This window comes from Marmota marmota, unplaced genomic scaffold, assembly GCF_001458135.2.
Source record: "Marmota marmota marmota unplaced genomic scaffold, marMar, whole genome shotgun sequence".
Classification (NCBI taxonomy): Eukaryota; Metazoa; Chordata; class Mammalia; order Rodentia; family Sciuridae; genus Marmota; species Marmota marmota.
Genome location: NW_026000229.1, coordinates 8,357,872 through 8,379,489, shown reverse-complemented (window position 1 = coordinate 8,379,489; position 21,618 = coordinate 8,357,872). Strand labels below are relative to the sequence as shown.

General features: G+C 54.5%; 1 protein-coding gene across 1 annotated transcript in view; it reads right to left on the bottom strand.

The window, feature by feature from the left end:
- Positions 1-1,851: 1,851 nt before the first annotated feature.
- Positions 1,852-21,618, bottom strand: part of Stra6 (signaling receptor and transporter of retinol STRA6) — a 35,318-nt gene continuing 15,551 nt past the window's right edge. Inside the window, exons 3-18 of the mRNA XM_048793206.1 lie at positions 19,249-19,315; positions 18,856-18,941; positions 17,617-17,756; positions 16,921-17,087; positions 15,594-15,716; positions 13,734-13,801; positions 13,490-13,569; positions 13,165-13,226; positions 12,091-12,253; positions 7,356-7,431; positions 6,050-6,183; positions 4,801-4,918; positions 4,615-4,716; positions 3,803-3,966; positions 3,322-3,477; positions 1,852-2,726 (exon numbers count right to left, since the gene is read on the bottom strand). Coding sequence (XP_048649163.1) covers positions 2,557-2,726; positions 3,322-3,477; positions 3,803-3,966; positions 4,615-4,716; positions 4,801-4,918; positions 6,050-6,183; positions 7,356-7,431; positions 12,091-12,253; positions 13,165-13,226; positions 13,490-13,569; positions 13,734-13,801; positions 15,594-15,716; positions 16,921-17,087; positions 17,617-17,756; positions 18,856-18,941; positions 19,249-19,315 — 1,876 coding nt within the window. The 3' untranslated portion in view covers positions 1,852-2,556. The remainder of the gene's footprint in view (positions 2,727-3,321; positions 3,478-3,802; positions 3,967-4,614; positions 4,717-4,800; positions 4,919-6,049; positions 6,184-7,355; positions 7,432-12,090; positions 12,254-13,164; positions 13,227-13,489; positions 13,570-13,733; positions 13,802-15,593; positions 15,717-16,920; positions 17,088-17,616; positions 17,757-18,855; positions 18,942-19,248; positions 19,316-21,618) is intronic.

Below are 21,618 nucleotides of genomic sequence, written 5' to 3'. Positions count from 1 at the left end.
AGAGACTGAGAACAGAACAGACTGGAAAGGGAGCCAGAGAAAATGAATGGGGCTTGCCTTCCCCCTTTCCAGGAAGAGGAGATAGCGTTCCCAGAGGTCTCTGTAGGAAATTCTCCCCTCCGAGTCGATGTGTCAGTAACTGACCTAGGGTGGGATGGGGGTGGGGATTGGTTACAACTGGTGGGGTCTCAGAATGGGGAAATGTGGGTGTGGACCCTGGACACTCAGCAGAACCTCATATCTGCACCAGGTCAGAGATGTCTCCCTATGGTCTCCATTCTGTCACTTTCAAGAATGAGGACACTGTGCACAGGGACAATGACCCAGAGGGGGAGGCTCTGCAGCCTCTGCTCAGAGCTCCCAGGACTGCTGAGCTCAGCAAAGTGGAGGAGGCCGAGGGGTCTGGGGTAGCAGCTGTAAGCCCTGGCAGTTGGCCAGCCCCTCCCCTGCCTCCTGGTCTACATTCGGGGCCACCCCCTCTTCCCTTGTCCTCCATTAGCTTGCAGCTCTGACTGAGCTGACGTCTCCAGCAGGCAGCCATGTCTGGTGGAAAGCAGCAGGATGGAGCCAGATCCGATGTGCAGTGCCACCTTGGGTAAGTCATTGCCCATCTCTGGGCTTCAGTTGCCTCAGAAATCAAATGACAGGTAGAACTGAAAGGGTAAAGCAGATACTGCTTCTGGGCTCAATGGACTAGTTATCTAAGGCTTGACCATCCTAACTGCACTTGGACCCTGCCATCTCTGATTCCTTTCATAGCTGAGTGGGCTTGGCTTCTTGAAACAGGAGGTGGATGTACATCCTAAAGAGTCAGGGAAGCCTGGGAACAATTGTGCCAAGTGCTACTCCCCTGCTTTAAAGTCTTCCATGGCTCCCACTACCCTGGAGGAAGCCTGAATTACCAGCCTCTGCACCTTTACTTGTACTGTCGCCAGCCTGTGCACTGTTTCCCTGTTCTTCATTTGGCTAAGCCATACTTTAGGATGCAGCTTGGGCACCTCCAGGAAGCCTGCCAGGATGCCTCCTGTCCCCAGTGTGCAGTAGCCCCCTTCTTTGCTCACAGCCCCGGCTGATCACAGTCCATTGTGACTCTGTCTCCTCATTAAGAGCAAAGGCTAAATCTGAGTCCTTATCTTTGTGACTCTGTCCATGGCTAACAGAGGACCAGGAAGGCATTTTCCAGGGATCAGCACGTGCCCTCTTTGGCCTCCCTGGGCAGCCTGGAAAGTGGTTTGGAGCTCCCCAGCCCCACCTCAGCTTTGTGAGTTTGAAGCATAGTGGGGGCAGGAACAGGTGTGGGGTGGGGGGTTGCCAGTCTAATTGCACAGACCACAGACACTTCTTGAGGCCTGATGCCCCAGGTCTGTGCAGTGGCCATACTATCCCTGTAGCCCCCAGCCCATGGTGGACCACACCCAGGGCATCTCCCTTATTCAAGCATCCTCCATCTCACCAAGCCCCGGGAGGGAAGGGTCCCCAGTTGGTCTCGATACCCTTCTGCTCTGCATGCTTGGTCTACCCATCACCCCACAGCACGGCACCCCTGTCCCACCCCCATGCCCTTGTTCATCCTGCTTCTCCATCATTCTTGAAGCCCTTCCTGCCCCACAAACCCTCCCCATCCTTTAAGACTCAGAAGTTCAACATGTACTTGCTTGGGAGTGGCATCATAGGGTCCAGTCTTCATCCCCCAAAGGGATGAAGCTATGGGGTCTCTCTACCCCCACCCCCAGCCCAACCCTACACATAGCCAGATACCTCAACTCATCAAAACCCCATAGACACACAGTGTGGACTGACTGACAATGTGGGCAGGGTTCCCCTGCATCCCCTCTCCCATAAGGAGGGCTGTTTCTCAGGGACAAGTTTATTACCAGGAACACACTAACCTCTTTCATAATAGCTAAAGGCATAAAAACTACAAAAATATCTGGCTCTCAGGAGTGGGCAGCTCAGGGTGGGGCCAGAGCTGTGACTTCACCACCAGTCAGGAGCCCTCATGGGCTTCCTTGCAGGCCCCACAGCTGGGGAACCTTCTAGTCACTCCCGGAGGAGAGGAGAGGGGGGAGCTGGGAGAGAGGGAGCGCTCTGGCAACCAGGGAGGGGTGAGGTGGGGCTGAGCTGGAATGCAGGGCTTTCCTGGCCCTGAATCACGGAGCCTGTTCAGAAGAGGCCTCAGTGAGGCCCTGCAAGGTTGGTGGCAGAGCCAGGGTGGGGAGGGGCTTGGATGTGGTCACCCTGCTCCACTGGCTCCTGGACCAACCCTAACCCTCACCCCCACCCCAGTTGCTTTCTCCAGAGTCCTCTCTGCAATTCCCAAGACCAAAGGGGCAGATGACAGTCCTTCCAAGGCTCATAGGAGGAACAAACCTTCATTCAACCTCAGTGACCCCAGGCCTTAGCTAGTCACTGGGACCTTGATCCCAAGAACCTGCTGGCTAAGCTGCTGCTAAGGGGAGGGGCTGCCATGGTTGGGGTGGTGTGCAGAGAACGGGGGAGGAGGGTAGATGGGCACGTGCCTCAACACACAGGGCAAGCGGGCTGCCTTCCTTGACCTCAGGCCTGAGCACCATTGGCCTGGGCACCTGAGAGAGCTGTCTTCCGGAAGGCCTGCAGGGCTGGGTTGTTCAGTAGGGTGTAGGCCAGACCCCAGCGGGCCCTGTTCCGGCTGGTTCTAGGCCCCATTTCCTTGGCCATAGGGTCCTTTGTCTGGAGCAACTGCAACCCTGAGAGGGAGAGAAACCTTCTGTGAATAACTCCCTCAGCCAAGTGTCCCCAGGCCCCAGACTGCATATCCCAGAGAGTCTGCAAATCCCGTGTATAGTAAGGTATTGAGCCTGGGGTTCCAGCTGCCAGCTCAGAGAGGGAAATCAGAAGAAGCTGGGCTTGGGGGAGGGTGAAGGTTCAGGATGTGCCTCCGCAGGTGGAGCTGAGGTCAGTGGAGGGACCAGAGGCAAGGCCAACACAAGGGCACAGAGCTGGCTTAGTGTTCCCTCCTATTACACACTTCCTGGGCAGTAGGGAAGGAAAGCCTCACACTTTGGGGAGAGATAGGAGGTAATGGGGTGGGGCACAACAGAGTCCCTTAGCAAGGCAGCCATTTCCTTCTCTGTGTGCACAGAGAAGGGGTGTGTGTGTGTATGTGTGTGTGTGTGTGTACATTTGTATCATGGGAAAAAATTATCATGAGACTGGACCAGGATGGGGGATCTCAGGCAGCCAAGAGAGAGGGGAGGTGACAATTTTCCTGGTGCTCACTATGCTGGCAGGGACATGCTGAGCTGGGCAGGCTGGGCTCCCATCCCCAGTGGGAGAGCGCACCTTCTTCTTCCTCCCCAGTTCTGAGATTTCCCTTGGGGTCCACTGGAGCCTGGAGGCGGGGACTTCGAGCTGCAAGGAGCAGTGCGCAGAAGGCCGTCGCAGCAGGATGCGACTGGCTGGCCTCCAGCTTCAGGAAGTTTCTGTATGTGCAATAGCCTGGGGTGGGGAGGGGGATGGCAGTGCTTGGCAGGAGGGGCCAGTGGCAGACTAGAGGCACCTAGACTCCCCTGACACACACAAGGACACACATGCGTCCAAGCCTACAGACACACAGGGCCATGGCACATACGCTGCACACGGACACGTGTGGACCCATGGAACATGCCACAGGCGCTGCATACCCTCAGAGCCCCAGCAGTACACAGAATGCATGATGCTCATGGTCATGATCATCCTCCATGAACATATCTGCTGGAGGGCAGTGGGGGGCAAACCCCCTCCTTCACTGTGTAGGCCCCCAGCCCCTGCCCAACGATCTTACCAGGGTCCAGAGTGGCAGCTCGTGATGACAGCAGACTGAGGTCCATCTGACTGAGGTGGACGGTGTTATAGAGGGCGGAGAGGGACATTCGCCAGGTGGCCACCACCCCACCCATCAGCGTGTTGATGGGAAAGAGGAGAAAGGTGGCTGCGTAGAGTGCTCGCCTGGGGCAGGGAGGAGAAAGGCTGAGGCAGGCTTCCCAGAGCCCCCTCCCAGGACCAGTGTCACACCTAGAGGCCTAGAGCAGCTGTGTTTATTGAGCGCCTACTGTTTGTTAAGTATGCCTTCTGAGTGACATGTTCTATGCTGGGCCTTTCCTCTCAACCCACCACCCTAGAAGACAGGTGGTATCACCCTCTTCTTTAGGAGGGAAACTGAGGCCCAGAGAACCTGGTGACTTATTCAAGTCTATCTAGTTACTCGTTGGGCGGGCTGGGATTTTAGTCCATGTCTATCTGGGTCTTTCCATGAACCCAGTGCCTTCTGGTCTCCTCCTCTGATTCTCCTATCCACTAATTCAAATTCCCTTGTGGGGTCAAGGTTTCCCCACAACTCTGCCATCTGACACAGAACCTCTTTCCTGCAAAGTGAGAAGATGTAGGGTTTGCTGGGCAACGAGGATACAGGGAGGAGTGTAGATCCCACAGACAAAAAGGGATCCTGGGGCTAATTTATGCCTCACGTGATATAGAGAAAGATATCTTGGAATGTCTCTGTAGGTAAGGCAAGTTCTTTCTTTTACCTACTGGGTAGGAGACACTGAAGAAGAGGCTGAGGGCCCTAGGGAACCACAAGCTCAGAGACCACCTTACCGGTTAGTCAGCTCTGGGTATCCATGGTGAGTCTTCAGGAAGACCCAGTGGGCTGCTATGTTCTGCAGGGTCACAGCTAGGATCAAAGTCAGCCAGAAGGGCCTGCAGGTGGATTAGGGAGGGTGGTTGCTGTTAACAGCCCTCTACAAAAGGGTTCCAGAGCCCTCCACTCCTTGCCTCACTCACCATGAGGACCCCAGGGATCGTAGGAACAAGAGGTTCCTGCCGTGCAACACAGGCACAAACACCAGGAAGGCAAGGACTGTAGTCCCCAGGAAGAAGATGATCTGCTGTACCAGGAGCCCTGCAGGGATCGGGAACAACAAGAGGACAGATACCAAGTTATCTGGGAACTGGTGCACCTCTGCTTCCTCGGGAATCCAAGAGCTTTGGATTCAAGGGCTGACCTGGTTTCAATCCCTGCTCTTCTACTGCCTAGCTGTGTTGCCCTGAGCAAGTTACATTACGTCTCTGAGCTGTTGTTTCTTCCTCTGCAAAATGGTGATCGTAGTCCCTACCTCAGAGGGCTATTGTGTGATCCAAAGAGACTGAATCAGTGGCAACTCTTTGAAACCAAAGTGCTTTGCAAGCATCATTTTCCCCTACTTGCTCCTAAGTTCCTGGGGACAAGACCCCTCTGTAAATCAGGGGTTGCATTCCTACCAGCCAGAGCCTGGTGTATCGTGGGTACCCAAGAGTTGTCTGTGGAAACAACCAGACCAATTGATCACATGATATAATGCATACAAAAGGGTTTGGCAAGCCAGGCATGGTGGCACTTGCCTGTAACCCCAGCTGCTCCAAAGGCTGAGGCAGGAGGGTCACAAGTTCAAGGCCAACCTGGACAACTTGCCTCAACTGTCTCAAAATAAAAAATAAAATAAAATAAAAAGAACTGTGATGTCTCTCAGTAGTAGAGCACCCTGGGGTTCAATCTTCAGTTGGAAAAAGGAAGGAAAAAAAAAAAAAAGACTTGGCAGAAATCATGACTTTTCGTCCCAGTAATTCCTCTCCATTATCAACGTCTTTCTCCTCCCCCAAGGGTGGGGAGAACCAATGTAACCTTGGATTTACAGCCTTGGTCCCAGCCCCATAATTTCAGGATGCTTTACCAGCTGCAGGAACCCCTTTGCCATCCCCAACAGTATCCATGGAATCCTGCTTTCATACTTGTGGTGACAGGCTCCCCTTACCTTCCAAGGCAGCCCAGTGCAGCACAACCCTCCCTTACAGGAGCCGCAATGTGCCACCTTGAACTTGCCACCTCCAGACCTGGGTATACACCTGCATGTAAACACCTGGTGGCACCCAGGGTTAGTCTTCATGCGAAGGGTACCCTTCTCCCAGTGCTCCTTGATGCCCTTACTCTGGAGCATGCTTCCCTTCACCACCACAGGGACCAAGGTCTGGGCTGGGGGAGGGGAAGGGGGCTCACCGAAGCAGGTAAAGGCAGTGTGGTAGGCGCTGAAGCTCATCCAACAGAATATGGCCTCATGGGATGGTCGAGTGCTCTGGAGTGGGGGGCCCAGGTCCAAGGCAGCCCCTCTGTGCAAAGCTTGAAGGTTGGCCCTGGGGTGTGAGCAAGGGGGGCAGCACCCTCAGGGAGGAAGACACTCCCAGGTGCCCCTGGGCACTCTCTGGCGAAACCCCTAGCCTAATTAAAACCCTCAGCAAGGACCCTCAGAGCCCTGAGGCCACTAACTCAAGCTGGCAGGTCTTCCTGGAAGAGGTGACATCCTGGGAGCCTTACAGGGTGACTAAGGAGACAAAACCAGGCAGAGGTTCAACCTGAGCCATGTCGGGATAGTGGGAACCAACTTTGAGAATGGAGGTGACACGCAACTTGGCCACCAGGGCAGCATGCGGGCAAGCATTCTTGTGGAACCTTGAAAGCCAGGGTCAGAGGGGCCAATCCTGTGGGAAAGAGCCCTGGACAGGGTCTCTGAGGGCTGTCAAGTGCACAGAGCACGGGGGCCAGTTCTCTGCCATGGTGAGCTCCTGCCTCCCCTTCCCACAAGGCCTGTTCCCACCCAGAACTCAGAATGCCTCAAGCTCTTCAGCGCTCACCGCAAAAGGGCAAACTAGGCAGCTTGGCATTCAAATTCCAGAACAACCCCTCCAGGCCCCTACCCCTGCCAGGCCACCCTTCATGCTGTCAGGTGCACCCACTTCTCTACTTACTTGGGGTGTGGGTACCAGAGATTGAACTCAGGGGCACTCGAGCACTGAGCCTATCCCCAGCCCTATTTTGTACTTTCTTTAGAGTCAGGGTCTCACTGAGTTAACTTAGCGCTCCCTGCTGCTGAGGCTGGCTTTGAACTTGTGATCCTCCTGCCTCAGCCTCCCCAAGCAGCTGGGATTGCAGGCGTGCGCCACCATGCCCAGCTCTCATGCTCTCATGAGGTTCCTCTGGCCTGTAGCACTGTCTGTCCCTTGTCACCTCCTCTTCTTCCACTCTTAGGTAGAATGCCAGATGCCCAGATGGCCTCCCTATTGAATTCAGCTCTCCAGGGTGGCCCCTTCTCAGAGGTACCCACTCCTTTCAGTCATGCCCCATTTCCCTTGCAGGTATTTCCCCAACCAGTCGCTCAAGAAGGCAGCCCCAGGGCCCACCTCTCCACCCACTACCATGCAGTCTCCAGGGCCTTCCCTCCCTGCAGCCCCAGGGCTTCCACACACACCTGCTTGGGTCTCTGGCCCTTTCCCACTTCTGCACAGGGTTAGTCAGAGCTGTCACCAACCTGTGAGTTGTCAGCGAGCGGATCAGGAGCAGGAAGGTGAGTGTGCAAGATAAGACCAAGGCCGAGATGTAGCAAGCTGGAGGGGGAGAGGGGGCACAGTGGGAGGTTGGGTCCTGGGGAATCATTAGGGAGCCTCCGACCCCTGCCAGGATGGGACCCTGGCCCCCATCCCTCTCCGAATGGATCTTGGTCCTGTCCCTATCTTTCAAGGGATTCCACCCAACCGGGCTCCTGCCTCCAGCCCTACCACTTCTTGGCTGTGGGAACTTCAGGGGGGTACCTCACCCCTGATCCTTGCTTTGCTCATTTGTGTGCACCTCCCAGGCACGCTGTTGCTCCTGGGATAACTCAATGACCACAATCCCCGCCCCTGCCTGACCAATGGCTTTTGTTCAGGGCACAGAGGATGTGAGTCCATGGCAGTGTGCTAAATCTATAAGGACAAGGAAGGTGGCCCTGCCACCCATCTTGGGGGTGTGGCCCCACCTCTCAGTTCCTTCACCCCAACCCTGGCCATGCACTCAGGTAACGAGATTGCTGGAAAAAGAGCTGGGAAAGAGTGGAGGGTGTGTCGTGAACAAATACTGAAGACTATCAGGGTGCAGTCCTCCCACCCTCCATCCACAGACATCCTCACCCTGGATCCCCGAAGCAACCCCAGGAGGTCAGACACAGGAATTGTTCCCAGGAGGCCAAAGAGGAAAAAGGTCAGAGAGGGGGCTTAACACAGCCAACCCCACCGCCAGGTATGGTAAGTGCAGCCCTCCGCTAGATCCAGAAGGACCCCAGTTGCCTGCACTCTGAGCTTGTAAGTCAGCCCAGAGAAGTGTCCCCAGTTCCTGTGTTTCCACCTGGAAAGGTGACAGCAAACACATGAGTAAGGCAAGCACCTGATCCATGTAGCCAGAGATGTGGGGGCAGTGGGTCTCAGCACTGGTAGCACATTGGGGTAACCTGGAGCTGCCCGAACTCCCCACTGCCTGGGCTGTCTCCAGACCAGTTAAATCAGAGTTTCTGTGGGGCAGACCCAGCGTTGGTGCTGGGAAAGCAACCAGGATTCCAGTGTGCAGCCAGGCCGAGCAGCACTGGTCTGCAGGTAGAGCCTTCAGGAGTTTCTTCTGAAGTAGGAAGGGAGATCTCCCTCAGGCAGATAGGATAAGGCCTTGGGAGAAGGACAGGAGGGGAGAAGGACAGGAGGGGAGAGGGAAGGGTTACCCACCATGCCTTCTTCTGTGGTAGAATACTTGTCTCTGTCCCTCACAGCTATCACCACAGCAGCCCTTCCTTAGTGACCCTTGCCCTTATCCCTAGCTATGACTGACCACGAGCAGACCCTACCCAAAATGCTTCCCCTTTCTAAAAGATGTGTCAGAATCACCGGTGAGACCTGTCTTCTTTAATAATGTAAATAAGGGATTGATTGGCTTATTAAACTCAGGGTTTAGAGAGTTTGATTGGTCCATGCTGCACCCCTGACCCCACCAATCACCTGTGCCGGGCCATTAGATATGCCTTTAAAAACCCCGAGACAACACACCCATTGGCATCCCTCTCTTGGGGACCCTCCCCTCTGGAAGCTCTGCTTTTTTCCTATTATTCTCCCTCCTCCTCCTCCTCCTCCTCCTCCTCCTCCTCCTCCTCCTCCTCCTCCTCCTCCTCCTCCTCCTCCTCCTCCTCCTCCTCCTCCTCCTCCTCCTCCTCCTCCTCCTCCTCCNATCCCAGTGACTCTGGAGGCTGAGGCAGGAGGATCACGAGTTCAGAGCCAGCCTCAGGAATTGAACCCAGGGGCACTTAACCACTGAGCCACACCCCCAGCCCTTTTTGTATTTTATTTAGAGACAGGGCCTCACTTAGCTGCTTAAGGCCTTGCTAAATTCCTGAGGCTGGCTCTGAACTCGTGATCCTCCTGCCTCAGCCTCCAGAGTCACTGGGATTACAGGCATGTGCCACCACTCCTGGCCCTCTTTCTATTACTCTAATAAATCCTGTTACTTTACTCTCACCCTGGTGTCTGTGGATTTCATTCCCCAAATTCATGAGACATAGAACTCAACTGCTTGGATCCAGTGTGACACTTCCAGCAGCAATGAATTGGAACCAATCAACCAAGCAATACTTAATGGTGCCTTCTATGGTGGTTCTCAAACTTTTGCTTGTGTTAGAATTATTGGGCGGGGTGAATCATAGATGTTGGGCCCAACCTTCAGAGTCTCCAATTCAGTAGATCTGGGGTGGTGGCTTCAAATCTGGGAAACTTTTTTTTTTACATTTATTTTGTTTATTTATTTTTATGTGGTGCTGAAGATCGAACCCAAGGCTTCATACGTGCTAGGCGAGCACTCTACCGCTGAGCCACAACCCCAGCCCCAAATCTGGGAAACTTTTTAAAAAGTTATCAAATATTCTCATATACAGCTAGGACTGAGAACAACTGTTACAAAAACAGGAGCCTCTTTGTCTGTCCCTGGCTTCCCCCTGTAATACCCTCAGGGATACTTTTCTGCAAAGTATGATTGAGAGATAATGCTGGGCATGCACAGCTCCAGCCTGCTGCATTGCCCCTTTTGGAGCCAACTGAGCACCAGGCAAGGGGCATCCTGGACCACTTGCTGCCAAGAGGAAGGAACCTGCCAGCCGAGCCTCATCAAGTAAATGAACAGGCTAACGGAGGGGAAGGGTTGGCAAAGCTGGGTTGGCCATTTATCTCCATCTGTCCACCTGCTGTTTCTCTCTCTCTCCCTCCAATGGCTCCAGACTTGGGGTTGCTCCAAACCCTGGCACCCAGAAAATCTTCCTTCTTTTTGCGGCTGCTGGGATCCTGCACCTGCCCCCTCTAGACATTCCTTGTGGACAGATCCATCTTTTTCAACCAATCAAGGGCCTCCTGGACAGGGGTGCCCTTTTAACCTCAGCATCCATATTGCAGGTAGGGAAGTCAAAGCCAGGAGAGGTGAAGCAGCTTGTCCAAGGTCCTACAGTTTGTAATCGATGGAACTGAGAGTATAATCTGGCCTGCCTGACCCAGGGTCTAAGCTTTCTGTCAACAATGCCAGAGTTATGGCCCAGGCACCAATGGGCAGCCCCAACACAAGAGCTCAGAAGACATTAGCTTCTTAGCTTAAGAACAGACCAAAGGATGCTGGGTGCAGTGGCATAAGCATGTAATCCCAGTGGATCAGGAGGCTGAGGCAGGAGGATCATGGGTTCAAAGACAGCCTCAGCAACTTAGTGAGGCCCTGTTTCTAAATATAAAAAAGAGCTGGGGATGTGGCTCAGTGGTCAAGTGCACCTGGGTTCAATCCCTGGTACAAAAAAAAACAGACCAAAGGCTCCAAGCCCAGCTCTAACCTCAGTTCCACAACTAGATTGCTAAATGGCTTTGGGCATATCTCTAATCCCTCCTGGGCCTCGGTTTTCCTTATCCTTAAACTAGGAGAGTAAATGCTGCTTTGTTTGGCCCCCGCTTCCAAAAAGATCCAAAGGGAATATTTGAGCTTAGAAACTGGAACATACAACTGTAAATGCAAGGTGTGGTAAGAAGACTCACTGCCCTGGGCACTTTACTTCTTACCCGAGAGCCTCAGTTTCCTGTTCTATGAACCAGGATCACTCATGCGATCCAACAGGGCCACTGCAAGTAAAGATCAGAGCTTGGATGTGGGCATAGCTAGGCCATATCTGTACCTCCCTGTGACCCAGGTCACAGCCCTCTTCAAACCTGTCACCTGTCCAGCTTGTGGGCCTCGGCAGCAGTTCCCAGGCAGCCTCCAGTGTGGGAGCTGAGGCCTTCAGGCTCGTGGTGGGAAGGGTGGGCAGGGAAGGAGGAGGTCACTGGGCACACCTCTGCCTCTTCCCCACTCTACGCCCCACTTCCTGCCATTTGGCATTGCCAGCTTGCCTTGGTCTGTGGGACAGGATGATGTTCATGGTCGGGAAAGCTGCAGAGCAGCCTACAATGCTGGCAGCCTCTGCTCCAACTACCACGGGTTACTCCCCAGAAGCAGGGTGCCCATTATTAGGGGCCCTCAAATGAGCCAAGGGTGTAGGCCCTAAGACTCTTGATCTCCAGACTTATCTCATGGTGATGGAAAGAGCCCCTGGGCTCCAGGCGACCTGCATTGCTCCCTGGCTCCACTCTGCCCCGCCACACAGCCGTAGGCCAGCCTTTCTTCATGTGCCCAGTGGAGACTGTGTGGGGAAGCCTGGGAGGTGTGGGGAGGGCCTGGAAGGTGGGGTGGGGAGGTAACTGCAGGAATAGGACTCCAGGTGGCATCTACCATTCCCTGGCTTGGAGTCTCATTTCAGGGGAGGCAAGGAGAGGAGATGGCCTGAGCAGACAGGGACTGGGAGAGAAAACGGGTACCCTGCCCAACCCCATCCCCTGGCATGGGTTATCCCAGAAATCCTGGCCCACTGCCCCACATCACTGCCTCCTTTCCTCCCTCCCCTCCCTCAGCTCATACTTGCCACCCTTCTCTGTCACCACATCTGCAGAATGGGTCAAAGACCCAGGAGCTGGGGGCAGGGGCAGGGGGCTGCTGAGACAGGTCTCTTTAAGTCTCAGAAACTTGGCACTGGAAACTTCAACTGCCCCCACTTGGAGACAAGGCAGTGGAGGCCCAGAGAGGGGAAGGAAGGTGACCAAGGACCCCCAGGATATCTGTGGCAGGCTGGGACCCTATTCTAGCTCCTGGCCCCTCTGTGGCTTCGGGGCTCCTGAGGAGGGGAGACTCACCTTCCAGAGCCCACAGATGGTGCTTCACTAGCTCCACCACCTCCTGCCTGTCCTCGGAGAGCACGATCCCAAAGCCGGCCAGCAAGTAGGAGACATCCGTGGTGATACCTGCCCTCACCTTCTGCATGGTAGGAACCACGCTCACCAGCAACAGCAGGGCCACCTGGGAAGGCCCCACAGTGAGGATGCCAAGGCCTGGCTGTGCCACACCAGGTATCCCACCCAGAAAGTGTTTCCTGTGCAAGCAAGGGGACTTCAGAGGGGACCGTGGCAGCAGGCTAGCTACAGCACAGGCCTGGAGACCATCGGAGTATCCTATCCACACCTTAGAGCAGGGACCGCACCCCTCTACACAGTATGTTACGGACACCTCAGTGGCCTGGCAGGTCCCCTAGGAAGCATAATGCATCCCTACACCTCTGCCTGTCTATTACCTATCAATCTAGGGCCTTTATATTCTAAACTTTAGAATATAAAATTTCTAATTTTTTCATGTTGGGCAAAGCAATGAGCATTGACATTTAATCTAGAAATACCCAGATTCAGATTTTAGCAACTCTAAGATAAATTACTTGTAGGAATTTGACCGAGTCAAAGTCTCTGAGCCTCAACTTCCCCTATCTACAAAATGGAGAGAAATCATACCTACCTTCCAGGATTTTGTTTTGGGTTTTTTTGGGGGGTGAGTGGGGCTGGTGGTGGTGGTAGTGAGGATTCATCAAATATATGGTCTCACTGAATTTTCTCAACTAACCAAAGAGAAAAATGATTCTATTTCTTCCATTTTATAGATGAAGTAACAGGCTCAGAGAGGTTGAATGGCTTGTTCAAGGTCACACAGGAAGCAAATAATGGAGGTAGGATTTAAATCCATTTTTATGTGACTCCAAAACTCATGCTCTGAGTTGCTATACGAGCCCAACAAGGGCTGACACCCTGCCCTTCTGGGCCAGCATTACCAAGATGGCCAGAAGCAGCTGGACAGGACCATGGGTGGGCATTTGGAGAGCTGAGTTGGGCCTGAGCTATTCCAGGATTGGGGATTCAAGGGTCACTACAGGATGTAGGACATACCTGGTAAATGGCTGTCCCTGTCAAGGTGGCTGAGATCACTAACTTCAAGGGGAGGCGGAATCCTGCAGAATCCAAAAGAAGGGGTATGGTGAACAGCACCACTAAGGCTCCAGGGCCCCATCCCTCCCAAGGGGCCCAGGAAAAGGGACGGAGCTCATAAGACCCTGGGCCACCATGGCCAGGCCAGGATCTTCCCCTTGTCCCAAGCTGGCAGTTGTCTTCTCCTGGTGACAAGGGAGCAGGGGAGCAGGAGCCAGCCCTCCACTGCTGCTTCTGGGCAAAGAGAAGTGAGGACACCTGTCACTCAGCGTCAGATGCTCGGTACCTGGCCGTGGAGTGTAGGTGTAGCGTTGGCAGCAGCTCCAGGCCCGGGACAGGAAGCCATGCTTGGAGGTAGGACAGGAGCTGCAAAGACCCAGGCAGGCAGGGGAGGCCCCAGGTAAAGCCCCAGCCCCAAGACCAAGCTGCAGAGCCTGGTCACTCCTCACCTCTGTCCCCACTGTGCACCAGCCTCCCAAACACGGCTGCTCAGCAGCCCTGCCCGCCATTCCGCTTGCCTGGGACCTCACCGGCTTTCCTGCTTCTTTTGGCAAAGAAGACTCCTCAGATACTCCTCAGAGCGGCTGCTCTGCAGCCCCTGTGGAGACAGGGAAGTGGGGAGCAGATGAGACCTGCCTTGAGCCATCCCGGGGGCCCTGGCTTAGGGCACCAGAGTGGACACCAAGTAGGTCCCCATAAATACCTGGCTGTGGTGGTGATAGTGGAGTGTGGAGACGGTGACCTGTGACCTTGGGGAATAAGGTCCATGACCTGCAAAAGTGTCCTCTTCCTGGCAAGGAATTCTCCCCTCAATGCTGTTCTTCCTACAATCTAACTCCAACTCTCTCCTGCTTTACTCATTGCTTCCCTTCCCCCACCCCAGCAACTGGGGTAAAGGAAAGCCTGTGTCCCTTGGGCCCATCTCTGCCCAGAACTCAGGATGAGGCCATTCCAGGGCAGATACCTCAGGCTTCTCCTCCCACTCAAGGGACATCACAAGGGTGATCAGATTTGCCTAAGCCACATTCCAGGACTTAAGCTGCCTGCAAAGTGGCAGAAGCCCATGGGAGCATGAGGTTAGCCACTGCCCTGGATCACTGGGAGAAAACAGGCCACGGTCACCTGTTGCTATAGCAACCCCAGGACCTAGGGCTGGAGTGGGTCAGCTCAAAGCTTGACTGGGTCCTTTGTGGCTTAAATCTCTTTGACCAAAGTCCAAAGAGGATTTTATTTCTTTCAAGCTTTGGCAGAGAGGTTTCCATGGAGGGAGAGGAGAGAAGGGGCCCCCAACGGAGAGATGTTCCCCTGCCATGCAGAAGCCCAACCAAGAGGCTGGGGCCATTGGGACCAGAGGGCTGTCCTGGCAAGCGGACCCACCTGGCCTCTCCTCACTCCCCATTCCTCCTCAGCCTTTCTATAATCTGCCTCTGCCCCTTTGAGGGCCTCTGGAGTGTTCGTTCCTTCTCCCATGTATAAGCCACTTGACCCCGCCTGTGCCTGTGTTCCAACGGCAGCTGGAGGAGCCCCGTGCACATTTCACCCACACTGCACCCATCTCCCCCCATAGGGAGGCTCCTGGAGGCCCAGCAAGGATCAGTCAGCTCGGAGGCCCTAGCACTTAGCCCAAGGCCTGACATATAGAAGGTGTTTCTTAAGAAGATTGCAATAGCTTTCAAGAATTCTCTCTCACAAGATGTATCTATCCATCCATCCAAAAATTAAAAAGTGTTAGCTGAGTATCTATTATGTGCTACAACCTGTTCCATGCTGCCAGGGTAGACACAAACAAAATAGACACACACCTCTCAGTCCCCTTACTCATGCTCCTTCTCATGCCTGCTGTGCCCGCTCCTTAGTCTCCCCACTCCACACCCTCCTTGTCCTTCAGGCCTCTTGCTAAAATCCACCCCCTTCAAGAAGCCCTCCCAGACCTCTTCTGCATCTCACATCATCCAACAGTATCCAACATAGCATTGATCTGTAATGCAGTTCTGCTCTGGATACTTTGTGAGTCATTTCAGCATCCCAGAAGGCTCAAGTCTCCTGGCCCATCTCAGTTGAGGTGGGATCTGCCCTGGAATGGCCTCATCCTGAGTTCTGGGCAGAGATGGGCCCAGTTTCAAAGATGAAGCCAGAACTTCCTGTTTTCTGACCCAGTTATCCTTTGTTGAATTCCTGCTGTGCACACAGCCCAGTGCCCCAGGTACCCTGGGTGCTGATCAAAGGTGCAGCCACTAAGCAGTCACCCAGTGACTCAGAAAACATTTTCTGAGCACTTATTACATGCCTCATACCAAGCATGGCTATGTATGGGGGGACCACAGACATGGGAGAGACTGATGTATTGGGTGCTAAGTAGGAACCAGCCCAGCCCTGCCCTGTCCCTTCACCTTGGAGCCTGCTCCCGTCCTATGGGTGAAGCTTCGCACCAGTTGCACCGGGTACCACAGGCTCAGGAATCCAAGGCTCAGCAGAAGAGGCAGGGAGGCCAGCAGCGAGTAGTACTTATAAATCTGGGCAGATACACAGACACTCAGATAGACCTACTTCTGCTTTCTTCCCCCACCAAGAACTAGAATCCATTTCCCTCTCCGATGCTCTGGAGGGCCATGAGAAGGCTTCCAGTTCTATGGGCCCCCAACTTGGGCCACCCTTCACCAACATGCCCACTTCACCCTTTCAGGCCCTGTAAAGATGCTCCTGGGAGGAGCATCTGGCCTGGGAGGAGCCAAAGGGAGATTAATGGCCCCTGGTCCATCCCCAGGGGCAGTGAGCCCTGAATGGAGGATACCCACTCTCTAGGTTCCCATGTTCCAGGCATGTCAGGAAACAGGCCCCTGAAAACAGGACAAAGGCCTAATTTCTTCAGTATGTAGTTGGCCACCTGGGCATCAAGAAGCCCATGCTCTGCCTCCAGGGGCTGAGGCCTTTCTGGGTTGGGCTCCTCATGTATTCATTCATTTGTTGGTTAATTCAATGTCTTTTTATTGAGAACTTAGTGTGTGCCAGGCTCTAGGTAGTGAAAAAGGCCCACCAAGTCCCTCCTCTCAAAGAAACCTCCTAATCTTCACCTATCCAAAGGATTGTGCTATCAACTCCATTTACAGGTGGGGAAACTGAGTCTCAGAGAGGTAACAGTTTCCTCAAGTCACCTGCTTATCTATTTATTGTGTCTCCTTCTAGAACAACAGCTCTTTGGAGTCCAGGGACTTGGCTTGTCTTGTTCATAGCTGTTCCAGTGCCTGGAGATGCCCCTGTCCAGAGTACGTGCTTCAGATATGTTTGTTGAATGAGGAAGACTGGGCAGCTTCACAGTCCTGACCAGCAGCCAGGGAACCAGTTTCTGAGGTTCTGGAATTCTCTCTAGCCCCTGAAACCATCCCCTGACTGGGCACTTGCCATCCTCCACCTCTCTTCACTTCTGTTCCCACTCCAGCCCAACCTAGGGATTGATGGGGCGTGGCTGGCTTTCTCTTCTTCCTCTGCCCCCTCCTGTCCTGGAAGCTGCTGAGGGCAGGGCCCTGCTGCCTTGTCCCCTGTCCCACCCCTGGAAAAGCCAGTCTGGCACAGGCACATGTTGAAAGGTCCGGAATCCCGTGCATAACAGAAGGAGGCTGAGAAGCCCAGTGTGTAAGCAGAGATGAAAGGAGCCTCGCAGGTCGAAGTAGGCTCCTCCCGTGTATCCCCTGCCCCAGGCAGTGGTGAGTCAGTGGTTACCTTGGGCTTCTGGGGACACTCTGCCCTCTGCCAGACCTGGATGCTAAAGTGAGCCCAGGACAGTGCGCTGCCAAGCAGGTATGCAACTCTGGGCCCGGCCACGGCACAGGCAGCCAAAGGGTAGTAGAGAACGGGATAATAGAGCAGGGCCAGAATCTTCCAGGACTCTGGAAGGTGAAAGAGGTGGAGAGACACGTGATGGGGGCAGACATGGGGCCTGAGTGGTGCCCACCCAGACCTTTCTCCCATCTCCATCTTCCAAGCCCTCAGCTGCTTCAGTGGGCAAGAGCTCGGAGCTCAAACCCAGGCTTTGACTAGGCATCAGCTGTAATCTGGGGCAAGTTACCTCTTGGAGTCTTGGCTTCCCCTCTGTGGAAAGAATCACAGTCTAGCAACAAAAAGGAGAAGATCTGTGCACAGTGCTTAGCCCAGCACCTGAGTAAGTTCTTGAGGAATTAAGGTTGAACTTTGTTGTTGCTTCTTTCTCTCACTCTCAGTTCCCTCCACTGCAAAATGGGGCTCATGTCCACACTTCGTGGAGTCTGCTGATCTAAAGAGGTCACGCCAAGGAGCAAAGGCTCCTCCCAATGACAACTGCTCTGGTTACCATCACCTCCTGAGCCAAGCTTAATACCCCTGGACCCCACCCTGCCCCATCCCATCAAGCCAGCCTCAGGCCACGGCTGCGCTGGGTACCTGAGTTGGGCAGTGAGGCAAGGGTCAGGAAGGGCAGCGGGTCCTCGTCAGAGAGCAGCAAACACAGGGAGCTGAAGAGGACCATGAAGACAGCAGCAGGCACTGTCTGGGGTCTGTTCCCAGCCAAGAAATCCACAGGGCTGACACAAAGACAGGGAAGAACAGGAGGGCTTGCTCAGCCCCTATACCCCCATTGCCTCCAACTGTGTTCCATAAATAATGTGGTAGAGTCAGTCCCGTTTCCCAGACCGGAAAACTGAGGAATGAGGCTTGTTTATTATTCATTCATTCTATAAATGTCTATGAGTACCTCCTATCTACCAGTTCTGGGTGCTATGGCAGAGGGACGTACACCCAGTGGGAGCAAGCACCAAATACCTCCACATTAACTGATGTCTGCTGATGTCTGCTGGGAGGGCAGATCTTTGGAGAACACGGTGAATCACTGCATCCTTGTGGAACAGCCCCCACCCTGGCTGGGTGTGTCCCAGGGTACAGGGCAGACAGCAGGCCCAGATGTCCTAATTGTCAACCCTGTGGGCTCAGGACAGGCCACCCAGACCTTCTGCTTCTCTATTCCACCTTGCCCTCATGAGGCTCATCCTCTCTGAGCCCTCTCCCAGACCAGGCAAGCTCTGTCCTGGGTCAGCCAGAGACCTCAAGTGGCTCACCACAAAGCCAGCACAGCAGTACCCATCTCGATGTGCAACCCAGGTCTAGGGTACAAAGCTGTCTACATCCGGGTTCCACCCGCCACTCCCCCAATGCGTTGGTGTCTCCTACACCAGTCTGCCCAGTCCCATCTCCTCGGTGTCGTGCCTGCCCCAGGCTCTGGGTTGCAGGGCTGAATGAGAAAGTTCCAGCTGGAGGCCAGACCCTCGGAAATGACCTCCAGCTCGAGGCCAGACTCTCAGGAGAAATGATGGTCAAGATAGCATTAGGTGGCTGTGACCAGTCCAGACCCTGGGGCCTATGTGAGAGGACTTGTGTTCCCTGGAGACTTTTACCCCAATTTTGGCACAGCAGAAGCAAAGGGAGCTGGATGAGTCCCTCCCCTCCCTCTGGGGTTCCTGATTAACCTAGGAGACCTGGGTGGGGGTGGAGAAAGCCCAGACAGAGAAGTGGGGGTATCTCTGAAGTCAGAGTTGGCTTTTAGATACCCAACCAGTCACCTCCTCACCCAGAGGGCCCTGTCAGTCAGGCCCCCTGAGTGGAGGGATCCAGGCCCCAGGAACCAACCTGGGCAGTCTGGGCCTGCCATGCCCACAGCCAGGCCAGAGGCAGTGGCGCCTCACCAGCACAGCCAGCAGCAGCAGCACAAGGATCTGAAAGGAGAGTTCAGAAGATGCTTGGGGTGCCCAGGCTGTCCCCAAGGGTCTGAGTCTGAGTTCAGTTAGTCCCAGAACACCTCCCACTTACCCAGTACACCCTCATGTAGCATCTTGGGGAGTGGCCAAGAGGTGACAGAAGTCTGACAGGTTGGACATGGCCTGAATCCTGGTTTGGACCCCTACCTGGGCAAAACTCCCAGACCCTTCCCATGACTCCCAGATCCCCCTGCATCTTCCCTAACAAGAGATACAAGTCCCTCTGCCAAGACTGGCAGCAGACTGCAAGCCAGATTGGACTCACCGACAGCGAGGCCAGGCAGGCATGGAACAGGCCAGGTGGCACACTGGGGTCACAGGAAGGCACAGCCCTACAGAGCAAAGGAAGGTGGGCTCAGGCCTGGCAAGACTCCATCAGTGTGCAGCTGGGCCTGGGGTTGGAGGCTGTCTACACTGAGGCTCCACCTAGAACTTTCCTCCACCTTCTGCTCCCCCCATGGTATGCCGGCCAGGTGCTAAGCTCTGGAGTGATAGAGCAAGAGTCAGGAGTCTCCCGGGGAGGAAACAGCGGGCACCAGTTCAGCCAGAGCATCTTTCTTGCTCACCGGGATGCTTCCAATCCTTCAAGTCCCGCTTCCTCCCTCCTCCTCCAGGAAGACTCCATGACTGTTCCTGGCCCCACAGACCTCTTCTCAGAACAGAGATTGGGCCTGCTACGTGGATCAGACACTTCATCGTTATGATTTGCTCTCTACTTGGTAGTACCTCCAATTGACTGGAAGGATCTTTCCTGGTAACCCACTTTTCCTGTCAGCTGGCAGGTTGCTTGCTGCACAAGGTTGCTCAGCCACAGAATTGTGACAGGAAATCCAGGCCACACTGCCCCCCACTCCCTGAACCTACAGAGCTGAATACAGCTAAATGGGGGCCATTGATCTAACCATCACAAAGGCTCCCTCTGGTTTGGCAGAGGTCTTGCTCTCAGGGTAGCTGTGCACAGAGGGAAGCCTGTGGTGACAATAAAGAGATCAGTGAAGTCAGCAGAGAAAGCAGGTAGGGCAAGAGCTCTGAGCTAGAGTTGGAGCTGGAGCTGGATCCCTGGGTCAAGGTGGCCTCCAGGTAGCCCAGCTGGAGCCTGGGAGCCAGAGGGAGGACACCTGAGTGGATGCTCTAGGAGGACTGGTTACAAGGGCTGTCCCTGTTCAGAAAGCTCAGGTACCCTCCTGCTGCACAGAAGAGAGGACCAAGGCCTCCTCATCTCCTGGGGTGAGTGCAGAGCCCTGGGACCCTCTGAGGGGCGCCTCCTCTCTCCAGCTTGCTTTCTTTCAGGAAATTCCAGAGGGTAAGCAGTGGAAAAGAAACTGGTCCTTGGGCTTGCCCTTGGGGTGTGGGGACTGAAGAAGTCTGTTCTTTGCCACTTCTTGCCTAGGGCAGAGGTGGCATCTTCCCCAAACACGGGTTGAGGTGGGCCAGGTAGGGAATCAGGTTCTCATCACTGAGCTGGGCTTTGACCTCTCCTCTCCCACCTCTTCCTTGGCACACTCAGGTGTGGGGGTGGGCTTGGGCTCAGAGCTCAGGACTACCACTCAGCCCTTCTGTCTGCACAACCCCCCACCAGGTGGCCCACTCCTGCCACACCCTGTTCTCCGAGGTCCAGCCAGGACAGAGACCGGGCACACTGTCCAGGAGCAGCATTGCCATTTTCCAGCAAACCCCGCTCCCAAATGAGAAGCCACCTCCGCCCTGGGAATCCCCTCCAGGGCACTGTCTGGGAGAACATCTGGCCCTTTCTGTATCCTCTGCGGTCCCCCTGACCCCTCATTCAAATTCCAAGTGCCACACATGTGACAGGCAGCAGTCCCCATCACCTTAGCACACATTTGGGTGATGGCTCGAGGACTTGTGTTTTGTGTCATGGGAAGGCAGGATGACACAGACATCACACAGGAGTCACATGGGAGGTGGGAAGCTCCATGCTTAGAGAGGCCACAGAAATGGGGTTGGATTTGAGTTTGAAATCAGGTTAACAGCTTTTTAGGCAAAGAAGGGAAAAGGAAGCTCTGTTGAAAGGACAACCTGAGGAAGCAGTGACAGGCAGAGAGGGTGTGACTGGCCCCAGGCTAGTCTTTCAGTTTGTTGGCAGCCCAGAAGGTGAGACCAGGTTAGAGCAGGCACAGGAGGCCCTGGGAAGCCATTGAGGGTGTCTGGAGCTTAGGATATTTCTGAGGCTGAGTCCATCTGGGCCACTGTCACCAGTGCCCACCAACCCCAACTCCAGCCTGTTGTGCTGGTCACAGTGAGGGCACAGGGGAGCTGCCATCAGAGCTCCTCATGGCTTTCGTGCACCCTATCCCTGGGGTGTGACTCACGCATGGAGAGGTGAATCCAAGTTCATCTCCATGGGTTTCCCCTGTGCCCAGCTTCCTGCTCCCAGCTTTCAGGGAAGGGGGATGGGGGTGGGGAAGGGAGATGGAAAATATCTAGACTTGCTTTTACTGCATAAGTAGATTCAAATACTCTTCTTTATTCTTATAGGTTCCATGTTTGACCGTGGGAGAAGGGAGCTACAAATCCCAAGTGCCAAACATGTGACAGGCAGCAGTCCCCATCACCCAGTCCCTACCATGCCGGGACTTTATTCTGAGACTGTATCTAAATATGCCAAGCACCGTAC